This window comes from Prunus persica, chromosome G4, assembly GCF_000346465.2.
Source record: "Prunus persica cultivar Lovell chromosome G4, Prunus_persica_NCBIv2, whole genome shotgun sequence".
Classification (NCBI taxonomy): domain Eukaryota; kingdom Viridiplantae; phylum Streptophyta; class Magnoliopsida; order Rosales; family Rosaceae; genus Prunus; species Prunus persica.
In genome coordinates, this window is record NC_034012.1 from 7,949,552 (window position 1) to 7,964,816 (window position 15,265).

General features: G+C 41.1%; 2 protein-coding genes across 6 annotated transcripts; one reads left to right on the forward strand and one right to left on the reverse strand.

Annotated features, from left to right (window-relative positions):
* On the forward strand, nucleotides 1,008-6,177 carry LOC18779832 (thaumatin-like protein 1). 5 transcript variants are annotated; one of them, XM_020561342.1, is made up of 4 exons: nucleotides 2,205-2,224; nucleotides 4,867-5,034; nucleotides 5,161-5,235; nucleotides 5,405-6,177. In XM_020561342.1, exons 2-4 carry the CDS (start codon nucleotides 5,025-5,027, stop codon nucleotides 6,082-6,084), a joined length of 765 nt encoding a protein of 254 aa, XP_020416931.1. In that variant the 5' UTR covers nucleotides 2,205-2,224; nucleotides 4,867-5,024; the 3' UTR covers nucleotides 6,085-6,177. The 5 variants fall into 5 exon arrangements, 4 of the variants coding, with proteins under 4 accessions (XP_020416932.1, XP_020416933.1, XP_020416934.1 ...); XM_020561343.1 differs by lacking the exons at nucleotides 2,205-2,224; nucleotides 4,867-5,034 and adding an exon at nucleotides 1,008-1,292; XM_020561344.1 differs by lacking the exons at nucleotides 2,205-2,224; nucleotides 4,867-5,034 and adding an exon at nucleotides 1,008-1,287.
* Nucleotides 13,641-15,265, reverse strand: LOC109948447 (BAHD acyltransferase At5g47980-like). Its single transcript, XM_020561425.1, has one exon. It carries the CDS (start codon nucleotides 15,238-15,240, stop codon nucleotides 13,888-13,890), a length of 1,353 nt encoding a protein of 450 aa, XP_020417014.1. The 5' UTR covers nucleotides 15,241-15,265; the 3' UTR covers nucleotides 13,641-13,887.

Genomic DNA, 15,265 nt, shown 5'->3' on the forward strand with positions numbered 1-15,265 from the left:
CTTCAGTTTCGGGGTGATTGGGATGAGAAGTTACCACTGATGGAGTTTGCATATAATAACAGTTATCAAGTAAGTATCGGAATGTCTCCATTTGATGCTTTGTATGGGAGACAGTGCAGAACTCCATTCTATTGGGATGAAGTGGGTGAACATAGATTGGTCGTATCGGAGGATGTTGAATTGACCAAGAAGCAAGTGCAAATCATTAGAGAACGACTCAAGACAGCCCAGGACCGACAAAAGAGCTATGCGGACAATCGAAGAAAAGATCTTCAGTTTGAAGTTGGAGACTGGGTATTTTTGAAACTATCACCTTGGAAAGGTGTAGTAAGATTTGGGAAGCGGGGGAAACTAAGTCCTCGCTATATTGGACCCTATGAGATTATAGAGTGTGTGGGTCCAGTAGCTTACAGACTTACTTTGCCTTCAGATCTAGCTCGATTGCATGATGTTTTCCACGTCTCTATGCTCCGAAAGTATATTTCCGACCCTTCCCATGTATTAGAGGAGCAACCAGTAGAATTGGAGGCTGATTTCACTTATGTGGAGCAACCAGTTCAGATTTTGGATTGGAAGACGCAAGTGTTGCGATCGAGAGAGATTCCACTTGTGAAAGTCTTATGGAGGAGTCATACTGTAGAAGAGGCTACATGGGAACCCGAAGACCAAATGCGGGAGCAGTACCTTCACCTCTTCGAGTGACAGGTGCGTAAATTTCGAGGACGAAATTTGTATAAGGGGGGTAGGTTGTAAAGACCCAAACCTAAAATTCACATGTAATTAGTAATTTATTATGCGGAAAGATAATTTTGCCCTTTGACTCACTTATGAACTCAATGTTAACTTTTTGACCGAAAAGGAATTTGACAATTCCACATACACCGTTGCGTAGAGCACGACGACACGAGTTCATAGACACGAAGTAAGCTCGAATCGGAGTTGTAACGAAGAAAATACGATTAAAATATCACGAGGGGCAAAATGGTAATTAGAAAATCAGATTTTATAAAACCTGTTTCTCTCTCTTCAGTTCTCTCTCCTCTCTCTCTCTCCTCCCTCCCGTCGCGCCAGCCACCCTCCTCCCTTCCAATTGAGACAGCGGCCACCACAGGGCACGCCAATCTCCGGCGTTGGTACCAATAGCTCCGCCACGCCCTCGCCGTCAAGACCTGATCGTTCTCCGCCCACGAGCTGACCGGAGTTGGCCGGAAAAAGGAGAAAACCGCCAGTTTTTGGGCTAAACTTCCAACCCTTCGTTCTCCCTCAATTCTCAACCAAATCTTTCGAGTAAGGTATGGATTCTCATCTATTTTTCGTGCTCTAGCTGATGGTTGGATAGGTTTTTATCAATTTTAGCCGTAGATTGCCCAGTTTGTAAATTGAAGTTTCAGCCGATTTTCGGCCTCTGTTTTCGGCCACTTCCAGTCACTTTTTCGGGTAGGTCCAAGAACAAAAGTGACTCCAAATGGGGTGTTTTACCTAGGATAGGAGTTTGGAGTCCTGGTTCCGAGATTTTTCGGCCACCCGAAATCGCTTAAGACACCCGAATCTGCCCGCGCGTGCTGGGGCGCATGGGCGAGGGTGGTGAAGTCATGTTGTACAGTTTTGTGACCCTCGTGTCGTCACGAGCACGTAGGATTTCGCGGATCTCGATTCGGAGTTCGTTTGAGCCCCGAACGGATTTTTCATATCGCGCGATCCTTGGGTGCAGTGTCGTCAAATCGGTGGATCACACTGAATTTTGGATATGTCGGTCTACATGATTTCAGGATTGTGTAGGATTCGACGGATTGCGAATCGGAGTCCCGGATACTCCGAAATCGCGAACCCTAGGGCTAAGGTTTAGAAATTATGCGATTACAGGATTGTGATCAATCCGACCGTCCGATTGACACCAATACCCTCGGGACATGTGTCCTAAATATATTGGACCTTTTAGCGGCATCCGGATCATATTATACCCGTGGGGTTCCGGATTGACTTTTTGGACTTTAGCGCTTTTTGAGTCCCAAGATATCGCTAAACTATCCCACGTGGAAGGAGAGCTGTTATGGGCATAGGGATCACTTCAAATTGACGCACGTACTTTTAGGAGCCGGGGGTAGGGTTTTTAATTTAATACTATATTGTATTAATAGAATATTATGGTCATTGAATCAGGCACCCGGGCACCAGTTGACCCGCAGGAGGGACCTTCAAGAGGTCCAGCGAACTCGGACTATCCGTGAGTGGACTCTTTGTTTTTATAAATAAATTTAATCAGTTCAGTTTCAGTTAAGTAGTTCAGTTTCAGTTATAAGCTGTTTTATGCTGTTAAATATTTTATGTTACATGCTGCCGAGTGAAGTTTCCTTTTAAGAATATAGGAAAAGATATTCTCGTTAATTATCAGATAAATGGCAGCAGAATTTTAAAGGTTACAGAAAGTTAATTATTCATAAGATTTTCTTCAGAAACTTTATATTTTCTTAAACCACCTTGTACCCAGTTATTACATGTTGCCTTCAGATTATATTTGTTGCCTTCGGTTTAGTCAGCATGCTTGACAGTTGCCCCACGAGTTCCTTGGTACTCGAACTCGTGTGGAGCGAGTAATGCGGATAAAGACGGACTACGGTTCCCTGAATCCTGCGAGTTGCGGCTCAGACTGACCTCTTGTCACTGAGACCTGCGAGTATGCGCCACCCATGGTGATGCAAGGAATTGACGGATATAAGGAATTGACGGAAATAGGGTACACCTCGGTGATAGTTTTAAAGTGTTTTCAAATGTATAGTTATATACATGCATTGATTTTAGAAATAAAGAAAATAAGCTAGTTTGTATAACTGTTTTTACAGTGGGGTTAGTATGTTCATATAGTATTTTCTAAACTTTGTTTTTGGGTCCACTCACCCTTCTTGTTGTTTTGCGCCCCCAAGCAGTAGACGTGCACAGGAATCCACCACCGGGCCACTTCCCATCTTCCGCGCCTTTCTTTGATGTAGGATTTGTATTTTGTACAAAGATTCACTCTTTTGTAAATTTTTAGTAGTCGCTCTGATGTTTTGCCCTAGACTGAGATTTGAACTGTTGGAATATATATATGTATGCTGGCAGTTGGTTGTACATATATACTTGTTTTGACAGGTGTAAGATTTTGGTATTGAGCCAGATACAAGGGAAACTCTGCCGGTTTTTCGGTAGAAGTCAACCTTATTATTTTTAGCATGTTTGTATAGAAGGGCAAATAGATCATTTGTGCCCGACATTCGCCAGGTGTCGGACACGCACAGGGTCTGGCTCGGATTCCAAAGTGGAATTTGGATCGGGTCCTGTCAACTTGGTATCAGAGCATTAGGTTTAATTTCCTGTAGACTTCGCACTATGTGCATCCTTGTTTTCCTGAACATCTGTTTTTGTGACAGTAAAGATGGGCCCTAAACGTGGTGGTGTCCGTAGAGGGACTAGACAGTCGTCCCGACAGAGGGGACAAGATCCCCAGCTCGGGCAGGAGGAAGTTCCTGTTCCTGCACCGGTACCTGAGTTAAGATGTGGTTTAAGTCCTCAATTGGTTTAGAAATATTTTGCATATAGCAAACTCTTACAATGGAAACTAAAGTCTTGTAACTCGATGGGAATAAATTTTTTCCTTCTTTCTTTGGAATTGGATGGATAGGTGAGGCATGGATATATGGCCTAAGGGTTGTACAAGGAAAATGAAAAGGAAAGAAGTTAGAGTTTTCCGATGGATCATGTGAAAAGTACAACTATTTCAAGCGCTATAGCTAGTTTCTTCAATACGCACGGCACTTGTTTATAGGGTGAGAGAATCTGTTTAAAGGAAAAAAAATATGCGTTTTGATTCACCACTCTATAGCCTGTAATGCCTCTATCCTTGTTATAGAGGGTGAGAGAATCAAACATTCATGTGCTGATATGTATTTGGACTAGCTCTAGCGATGGCAATTTTTCCCGCGGGTAATGGTTTTCGTGGGGATGCGACTCTAATGGGTTAGGTATGAAGGATAAAATATGGGTATGAGGACGGGTACGGAGAATTTTTTGGGTATGGTGTTCGGAGAGGGGTGGTATGGTATTTGAATCCCCGACCCGATATATATATATACAGTCCTTTTCTATTGAGGGACTTTAGGGTCCCCTACAAATATTTTTTGAACGATACAAACCAGCTTTTTTAAGTCTACATTCATAGATCATTCTTGCAAAAAATTAGACAAATTGGAGACCGTTTCGATATCCAATTGTGTCCTACAAAATCAATGAACATGATGCTTGAAGAAAGTACTAAAATTTCAATAATTCAATGGAGTGGTCAAATGATATCGGATTCAAGTGGTTTTTTGTAGAGATGAACTTTGAATTAGTATCTACAAAATGGACATTTGGATTAGTGAAATACAATACGGAGTGGGCCCTACAAGGGTGTCCCTCAAATATATTTGAGGGATCCCTCAAATAAGCATATTTGAGGGATCCCTCAACTAAAGCTTCCTATATATATATATATATAGGATCCCTAGCCTCTACATTTAGCATTCACGCATTTATACGCATTTAAAAGAATCTTAACCATTTTATTAATCTAATGGAGATTAAGTATTACACCTCATAGTAGTTATATGTTATTAAAGTGATTGTGCCGACTAAGTTTTACATTTCGTATTATTATATTATATATTTATGTCATTTATACGAATCTTAAGCCATACGAAATATATATTTAGTTAACTTCCAGTCAATATGTAAACATTCTTATATTGTCTTATACGTCTATATTATATATATTTATTATCTTACCCTAGTCTTATTTTTTTCTTTCAACAAAGTAGTTTTATATTGGTTTTTTCTTTCGTAATGGGGCAGGTCGGGGAACTCATACCCCAACGAAGGTGGGGATGGGGAATCTCCAATATGGATATTGAGGCTATGAAGGCGGGGATGGGGGAAAAAACTTAACGGGAACGGGGATGAGAATGGCATACTCACCCCCGATTTGACCCATTGTCAGCTCTCCCTCTTATATGCTTAATTGTATACTTAAATTCCCCTTTTCTTTTTCATTGTTGTGGAATATTTTGGGTACCCCATTTTTTCGCTTATTTATACCAACCATGTATGCCTTGAATTGAATCCCTCATCACTTCATTAATTTATCAGACAGAAAAGCAAACAGAGCACTCAACATGATGAGATTTCAAGCGTTTATCGGCATTTTACTGGTCTTCCTCTCAGGCAAGTTATTTATGTATATAATGTCATTTTCATTCACTAATACGATAAAGTCTTACTCCCAAATGATGTGACTTACTCTCGACCTTATTTATTTCCTGAACACATTTGGCGAATAAATTCAGAAAGTCTAGCATTGTTATTGATCTTATTTGTGTGCCATGGCGTATAGGGGCTCACTCGGCTACATTCACATTCACAAACAAATGTCCTTACATAGTTTGGCCAGGAACCCTAACTGGAGGCGGTGGCTCACAATTATCTTCCACCGGATTCGAGTTAGCATCTGGTGCTTCGACATCTTTAAATGTCCAAGCTCCATGGTCCGGCCGCTTTTGGGGCCGCACCCAGTGCTCCACAGACTCCTCAGGAAAGTTTAGTTGCACCACGGGCGATTGTGGCTCTGGCAAGACTGCGTGCAACGGTGCTGGTGCAATTCCACCAGCATTACTGGTGGAATTGACCTTAGCAACCAATGGAGGACAAGATTTCTATGATGTAAGCCTTGTTGATGGCTTCAACTTGCCCATTATGCTAGCCCCCCAAGGGGGATATGGGGACTGCAACTCCACAAGTTGTGCAAGCAATGTCAATACTGTTTGTCCTCCTAAGTTGTCAGTGAAAGGATCAGATGGGAGTGTGATTGGCTGCAAAAGTGCATGCATGGCTTTAAATCAGCCCCAATATTGTTGCACTGGTGCTTATGGCTCCCCAGATACATGCCCTCCTACTAACTATTCAAAGATCTTCAAGAACCAGTGTCCTCAGGCTTATAGTTATGCTTATGATGACAAATCTAGCACTTTCACATGCTTTGGTGGCCCTAATTATGCAATTACTTTCTGCCCTTGATAAGGGCTTTTACATGTATTTAAGGATAGAATAATATTTTGTCATGACTCATATATAAAATAATCGCATGATATATGTATGATTGATATGTCTTAACGCTATTAATTTTTAATCTTACTTATTGTCAATTTTAATTACATTCATTTTTTATAAACGGGAGAGGCAGGGGGATTTGAATGCTTCGCAAAGCAATAAAAATAAAAGAAAGAGTACATAAACCTGCTGAAAAATTATGACATAGACAAGTATGTGTGCACAAGTTGGTGTCGATTTCCATTTTATGAGGCCGATTTTGGATGGGGAAAGATATCATGGGTGAGTTTCGTTCCTGTTCCAGTTGACAATATAACTAATTTGATGGACAAAAGAGATGGCAATGGAATAGAAGCTTGGGTGAATCTGAGCCAAAAAAAGATGGCCTCATTTGAAAGCAACGAGGAGCTGCTTGCATATGCTTCTCTGAATCCTAAGGTCACCTACTGAGTACTGATAACAGAGCTAGCCATTAGTGCTGTTCTCTGCCCTGGACTTCAATTTGTTTTATCAATAAAATGGTAGGCTAGCTTATTTTCTAGCTCAATAAAACAGTTGTACTGTTGGAAACGTCGAATAAAGTAAATGTCAGAGTTGACCGAGTTTGAATGATTAGTTATGTTTAGCATTAATGGAATGTATTGTGAGATCTATGATTGTACCAAAGTTCAAATTTCTACTCTACAATCTAATGTAGCCCCATTTTAGGTGTTCCCAATTCCTACAAGCGTGGATGCGGTTTGAGCACTTGTTAGTAACTAATATGAATGGTAAACAGTAATGCGATGGACACCAAATTTAAATCTAAAAATGATGTGTCCACTGATCTCACACCACCACTATCGTATAACACCACCCGACCACCGCCATGCCGCACCACCATGGCTGAAAATATTCCCGCTGAATGCTCCACTATTGAGAACGAGTCGTAGTTTCATGTGCTTTTGGCATGATTCATGCCTTTATTTTTTGACTCATCAAGAAACAACACCCTCTGGTTTTCTCTGAAACCCATACCACAATGACATGAATCATACCAAAAGGACATGAAACTATGAATCATTCAGAAAAAAAAAAAACAAAATAATGATATTAAAAATGTGAGATTGATGGTGATGTTCAAATCGTTGGTTCCAATATGTCGATCTTGAACACCGAGAAGAACTTCTTGTTTTGATCGCTTCGAATTTACAATCAATAGTTTGAGAAGAATGAAGGATTGGAAATCTTAGAATTAGGGAGATTAAGTCGTTGGAGAGATGGACTATTATAATAGTTTATATTGTAATATTAAATTTCCAACATGATGGAGCTGAATTTGTGAGAGCCCGAGTCACCTTATTGGAGATTTTGGAGCACCCAGATGCCGAGGTTTTAAGACGATTCCTTGCTATTGAACCCGAGTCCAGAGAATCTTCCACAGGCACATTGCTTTGTGTTCAAATCAACTTGTTTGAGTGTGGTGGAATGCAAATTGGGTTTAGTATTTCTCATAAGTTTGCTGATACCTCAACACTTAGCACATTCATCAATTGTTGGAGTGCAACAGCCCATGATGAGTCAAATAAGTTAATGTTTCCCAAATTTGGAGCGGCGTCTCTACTTTCACCACTAAATTTGTCACATCCCAAATCAGTTCGGCCGTAGCACGATATTGTTTGCTTTGGGCCACCTGCCCTCACGGTTTTGTTTCCGGGAACTCACGAGCAACTTCCAGTGGGTCATCCATCCTGAGATTGCTCTAGCCCAAACTCGCTTAACTACGGAGTTCCCATGACTCCGAAGCCAGTGAGCTCCCAAAAGGCCTTGTGCCAGATGGAGGTGGGCATGTACATATAAGGCATATCACTCCCTCTCCGTTGGTCGATGTGGGATGTTAGAATCCACCCCCCTTTAGGGACCAGACATCCTCGTCGGCACATTTGCACCACATGGCATAGTGGCTCTGATACCATTATGTCACATTCCGGATCGGCTCTGCCGTAGCACGATACTGTCAGCTTTGGGCCACCTGCCCTTACGGTTTTGTTTCTGGGAATTCACGAGCAACTTCTCAGTGGGTCAACCATCCTAGGATTGCTCTAGCCCAAACTCGTTTAACTTTGGAGTTCCCATGACTCCGAAGCCAGTTAGCTCCCAAAAGGCCTCGTGCTAGATAGAGGTGAGCATGTATATATAAGACACATTACCCCCTCTCTGTTGGTCGATGTAAGATGTTACAAAATTTGTCTAACTCAGAGGCGCCACTGCCATTCCAACCCGAGAGGAAGACGTTAAAGAAAAATGCATGACAAGGAGGTTTGTGTTTGATGCCTCAAAAATTGCTGCTCTCCAGTCAAAAGTAGCCAGCTCAGTTGTGCCCAAACGAACAAAAGTATAAGCAGTTTCAGCACTCATTTGGAAATGCTAAATTGAAGCATCATCCAGATCATCATCAAACATGTTGGGGACAGTCTAATAAGGCCATCCATTTTCTCTCACCCCATGAACCTGCGTAAAAATGCATTGCCGCCTTGCTAAAAAATTTGGTTGGGAATCTAGTGGATTTTTCAGTACTAGTGTGATAGATTTGAAAGACTTGGTTACAAAAATCAAGGGAGAGCTTGAAGAAATAAAAGAGCGTTGTGCTACAGATGTAGTATTCGATTCTAACAAACAATGGAAAAAAATGAACGAGTACATGAACATTGTAAGATCCCACATCAACCAACGGAGAGAGGGTGATGTGCCTTATATGTGCACACCCGCATTCATCTAGCACGAGGCCTTTTGGGAGCTCACTAGCTTCGGAGTCGTAGGAACTCCGAAGTTAAGCGAGTTGGGAGCTAGAGCAATCCCAGGATGGGTGACCCACTGGGAAGTTGCTCGTGAGCTCCCAGAAACAAAACCGTGAGGGCCAGAGAGGGGGGCCCAAAGCGGACAATATCGTGCTACGGCGGAGTTGATCCCGGGATGTGACAATTTGGTATCAGAGCCACTCTGCCGTGTGGTGCGAGTGTGCCGACGAGGACGTCGGGCCCTTAAGGGGGTGGATTGTAAGATCCCACATCAACCAACGGAGAGAGGGTGATGTGCCTTATATGTGCACACCCGCATCCATCTAGCACGAGGCCTTTTGGGAGCTCACTGGCTTCGGAGTCGTAGGAACTCTGAAGTTAAGCGAGTTGGGGGCTAGAGCAATCCCAGGATGGGTGACCCCTGGGAAGTTGCTCGTGAGCTCCCAGAAACAAAACCGTGCGGGCAGAGAGGGGGGCCCAAAGTGGACAATATCGTGCTACGACGGAGCCGATCCCGGGGTGTGACAAACATGGTGAAAATGGATGACATAGACAAGTATGTTTGCTCAAGTTGGTGTCGATTTCCATTTTATGAAGCCGATTTCGGATGGGGGAAGCCATCATGGGTGAGCTTCATTCCTGTTGAAGCTAACAATGTAATTGTTTTGATGACAAAAGAGATGGCAATGGAATAGAAGCATGGGTGAATCTGAGCCAAGAAAACATGGCCTTATTTGAAAGAAATGAGGCGTGGCTTGCATATTGCTTCTCTCAATCCTAGGGCCACCTACTGAGTACTGCTAACGGAGTTAGTGGTGTCAACGAGTTTGCTTTCCAATGTCAGACTTGTATTTTAGCTAAGAGTCATTGGGTATCCTACCCTTCGAGTTGTAATAAACGGCTTATGTCATTTGATTTAGTTCATTATGATGTTTGGGGACCTTCCCTTGTTTCTACATCGTTGGGATTCGCTGGTTCGTGTTATATGTGGATGATTCAACTCATATGATGTAGTTATATGGGATGAAAAATAAAAGTGATGTGGTCGACATCTTTTAGCGTTTCTATCAGATGATTCAGACTCAATTTATGCTCCCTATCAAGGTTTTTTGATTTGATAATGGTGGAAACTTTGTTAATTCGGTGTTATCCCATTTTTTTTCACACTAAGGGTGTTCTCCATGAGACTACTTCCTCTCAAACACCACAATAGAATGGGGTTGCTGGACGTAAAAATAGGCAGATCATTGCTACTGCTAGTGCTCTGCTGTGTTAGTTCCAAAGCGGTTCTGGATGGATGTTGTTACCTATGCCGATTATCTCTTGAATCATCTATCTTCACGAGTTCTGGATTTCTGAACTCCTATGCAGGTATTGACCCATCATATATCTGTCTCTTTTATACTGACTCTGTCTCCAAAGGTGTTTAGTTGTGTCGTCTATGTTCACTTCCATCAGAATCAGAGAAGTAAGCTGGACCCTTGTGCTCTCCGCTGTGTCTTTCTGGGTTTCTCTCTTCATTAGAAAGGCTACCGGTACTATCATCTTGCTACTTGATGTCTATATATTTCTATGGATGTTACCTTTACTGAGGATGCGATGTTCTTCTCTGATACACCCTGAGCATGTCCTTCAAGGGGTGACTAGCAGTGAAGGACATAACTCACTAGATTTACAGGGGGGGTGGTATTGGATGGTTTGATACAAGGGGGAGAACCGGCCGAACCGACTGAACTTGCTACACCAGCTGAACCTACTATTTTAATTGATGTCACTGAACCGATTGCCCCCCATAAAGCTTCTGTAATAGTACCCGATCAAGCTCCTCCGGATATTCCTGAGGTAAGTAATTCTATTCATACTGCCGATAATTCTTATGTTCTATCGCCTAGATTTCTGTGGGGTTCTACGTTATTGTTACTCACCAGAAGGCAAAGCAAGACATGATATTGCCCATTATGTGTCTGATCATAAGTTATTTCCAGAGTGCAAAGCATTTGTGACTAGAATGGATAGTTTTAAAATTTCAACTTGTGGTGAGGAGGTATTTAATGATCCAAAGTAGGTTGAAGCCATGAATATTGAAATGAAGGCGCTACAGAAAAATAATACATGGGACATTGTTAATCTGCCAAAGGGAACGAAACCTGTAGGATGCAAATGGGCGTTTACAGTTAAATATAATGCAGATGGTACTGTGGAAAGGTACAAGGCAAGATTAGTAGCTAAAAGGTTCACTCAAATGTATGGAGTTGATTATGATGATACTTTTGCACTTGTGGCTAAGATGAATACTGTCAGAGTTTTGCTATCCTTAGTAATAAGCATGGATTGGACCTTGAGGCAATTTGATGTAAAAAATGCATTCTTACATGGCGAACTAAAAGAAGAAGTGTACATGAGTCTTCCACCAGGGTATAGTGTTATTGGTGATACGAGGAACGTGTGCAATTTAAAAAAGGCTTTGTATGGGTTAAAACAGTCTCCTAGGGCATGGTTTGACAGATTTACTGCAGATATGAAGAATTTTGGTTACCAAAAGGCCAATACTAATCATATTCTATTCATTAAACATAGTGCTGGTAATGTAACTTTGTGGATTATTTATGTTGATGATATGATTATAACTGAGGTATGATACTGTAGAAATCGAGGAACTGTAAAAGCGTTTAGCATCTAAGTTTGAGATGAAAGATTTGGACAATCTGAAATATTTTCTAGGAGTGGAAGTCACTCGATCTAAACATGGCATATTTCTTTCACAAAGGAAGTATGTCATAAACCTGCTAGCAGATACTGGAATGCTTGACTGTAAATCAGCTAATACACCTATTGTTAAGAATCATAAACTTGGGGTTTGTGTGTATCAAGTCCCAACTAACAAAGAAAGATATCAAAGGTTGGTTGGGAGATTGATCTATTTATCATTGACACCCTGATATTGCCTATGTTGTAAGTGTTGCTAGCCAATTTATGCATTCACCTAATAAGGATTATATGGCTGTTGTGATGCGTATGAGTTACTTAAAGTCGGCTCCTGGGAGAGGTTTATTATTTAAGAAAAATGGCCACCTAGATCTAGAAGGTTACATTGATGCAGATTATGTAGGGAATATTACAGATAGACGTTCTACATCAGGTACTTCAACTTTGTTGGCAGTAACCTAGTTACACGACATGGCAAGCAGCAAAATGTTGTGTCTCGGTCCTCTACAGAGTCTGAGTATAGAGGGATTGCGCAAGGGGTTTGTGAAATACTATGGTTGAGGTAGTTACTTGTTGAAATTGGGTTTAGACTGGATGTTGCTACAAAGCTCCACTGTGATAGTTAGTTCGCATTTGAAATTGCTAACAATTCAGTGCAACATGATTGAACTAAGCATGTAGAAGTTGATCAGCATTTCATTAAGGAGAAGCTGGAGCATAAGTTAATTTCTATACCTTTTATGCCTTTTTCGGACTTGCAGATATGTTGACCGATGCCGTGTCAAAGCGCCGATTTGAAGACTCACTTGACAAGTTGGGTATTACCAGTATCTAAGCACCAACTTGAGGGAGAGTGTTGGCGTGAGTCAAAGTCAACGTTACTATTAGGAATAGAATTTGTATTATATTGTAATTATCTAATTTGAGTAGAATTAGGAGATTTTGTATATATTTCCTATTTGTACCCACTCTGTATGTAATATATATATATATATATATATATTTATCCTTGAGTGAAGAACAAACATACAGTTTAAACGCTAATTACTTTTGAGTATTTGTACACCAAATTTGAATCTAAAATGATGTGTCAAATGTCACATCCCCTTATCCTTTTCAGAGCACCACCAACCCACACCACCACGGCTGAAAATATTCCCGCTGAATGTTCTACTGCTGAAAACGATTCACAGTTTCATATCCTTTTGGTATAATTCATTCGTTTATTTTTTTATTCAAGAAACAACACTCTGGTTTTCTCTGAAACCCAAACCACAAATCGCACCAAAGGGACATGAAACTGTGACTCGTTTAGGAGGAGCTCCTCCTGACATGGTTGTGGGAGCAAATATTTTCGTCTCCAATCACAGCACGCCACGTGGAAAAGAAGATTATCTCTTAAATTAATTAATTGAACCAGTTTATCTGGCTAATTAATTAATTGGGATAAATATCTTAATTAATATGATATTATCTTTATTTAATAAGATAATATCATTAATTCGGATATTATCCTAATAAAGAGAAGATAATATCATTAATTCAGATATTATCTTCATAAAAGGAGATAATATCATTAATTCAGATATTATCTTCATAAAAGGAGATAATATCATTTAATTCAGATATTATCTAAGTCCGACTCGATCCCTACGAATTTGAGTAGAGAATAAACTCAGCATATTCTCTACAAAACCCTAGCCCCGAGGCTCCTATAAATAGATGACCTCATTCATCATTCAAGGTACATCTAAACATACTCCTAATACCCGAGAAAAATACCTGAAGCTCTCTCTCCCTCTCCACTTTCCATATTTTCTCCACACGGCTCTGGCCACCACACACCGCTCCGGGCGCCCGGTATATTCTCTCGTGAGATTATTTGCACAAACAATGGTATAATGGTGTGAGAGATGAGTGGGGTTAGAGTTGGGTTGGGTAAACCCTCGATTATTTTATTTTATTTTCTTAAAAAAGGGTTAATGACTTTTGAATTGATAAAAACCGCTTCCACACGAGTAGGGAACAACTGAACTGGCTACACTAGAGTGTAGAGTACAACCATAGATCTCACAATTGATTCCATTAATGCTAATAGATAATCAATCATTCAAACTTGTTCAACTCTTAGATCGAACATTCACTTGACTCCAAGTTTCCAACAATTCCACTGTTTTATTGAGCTAGAAAATAAGCAAGCTATCAAAAGCTAGCCTACCATTTTATTGATATCACAACCATGGCAGAGGAGGACGGTACTAATGGCTAGCTCTCTTATTAGCAGTACTCAGTTGGTGACCCTAGGGTTCAGAGAAGCATATTCAAGCAGCTCCTTGTTGCTTTCAAATAAGGCCATGTTCTCTTGGCTCAGAGTCACCCATGCTTCTATTCCATTGTCATCTCTTTTGTCCATCAAAACAGTTACATTGTTAATTGCAACAGCAACGTAGCTCACCCATGATGGCTTTCCCCACCCGAAATCGGCTTCATAAAATGGAAACCTACACCAACTTGAGCAGATAAACTTGTCTATGTTATCATTTTTCATCAGGTTTATGTACCATTTCATGTTTTGCCATGCTTCGTTAGAATCAATTACTACTACTGCAGCATAACGTTCTTTTTTTTCTTCAAGTCCTCCCCTGATTTTTGCCACCAAGCCTTTCAAATCTATCACAGTGGAATTCTCTCCAGAGTGAGAATAGTTGGTTGTCGAAAAATCTACTAGATTCCCAACCAAGTTTTCTGGCAAGGGTGGCACTGCCATTTTACGCACGTTCACAGAGTGAGAGAAGACTGATGGCCTTATTAGGTTAGTCCCCAACGTGTTTGATGATGATCGGGATGATGCTTCAATTTTGCATTTCCAAATGAGTGCTGAAGCTGCTTCTACTCTTGTTGGTTTGGGCACAACTGTGCTGGTTACCTTAGATTGGAGAGCAGCAATCTTTGAGGCCTCGAACACAAACCTCCTTGTTATGAACTTTTCCTTACTGACTTCCACGGATGGCAGTGGCTCTGAGTTAGAGAAATTTAGTGGAGAAAACAGAGATGCAGCACCAAATTTGGGAAGCATTAACATATTTGACTGATCATGGGCAGCTGCAGTCCAACAATTGATGAATGTGCTTAATGTTGTGGCATCACCGAACTTATGAGAAATGCTAAACCCAATTGCCATTCCACCACACTCAAACAAGTTGACTTGAACAAGAAGCAACGTGCCGGTGCCCGCTTCTCTAGACTCGGGTTCAACTGGTAGGAATCGTCTTAACATCTCGGCATCTGGGTGTTCAAAAATCTCCGATAAGGAACACTTGACTCGGGATTCCACAAACTCAGCTCCATCATCGTTACATTCAATCACGGTGTCACCTTTGATTCTTCCTGCCAAAGGATAGAAGTGAGTGAGAGTTTTAGCTAAGGATTGCATTAGATGCCGACATCTTTCATTGGTGGCCATGACATTGTTGCTAGTAGTGTCAGCAGCATTGGGATAGAAGAAAAGGATTGGGATATAGGTTTGAAGGGCCATCTGATCCAAAATAGAGAGCTTATAATTTCTAAGGTGATGAGGAGTTGGGGAGGATGGTTTAACTGTTTGCCTCTGGATGATTTCAACCTTGATTTCTGTGGCCATTTTACTCAACCTTGATTTCAAGTGA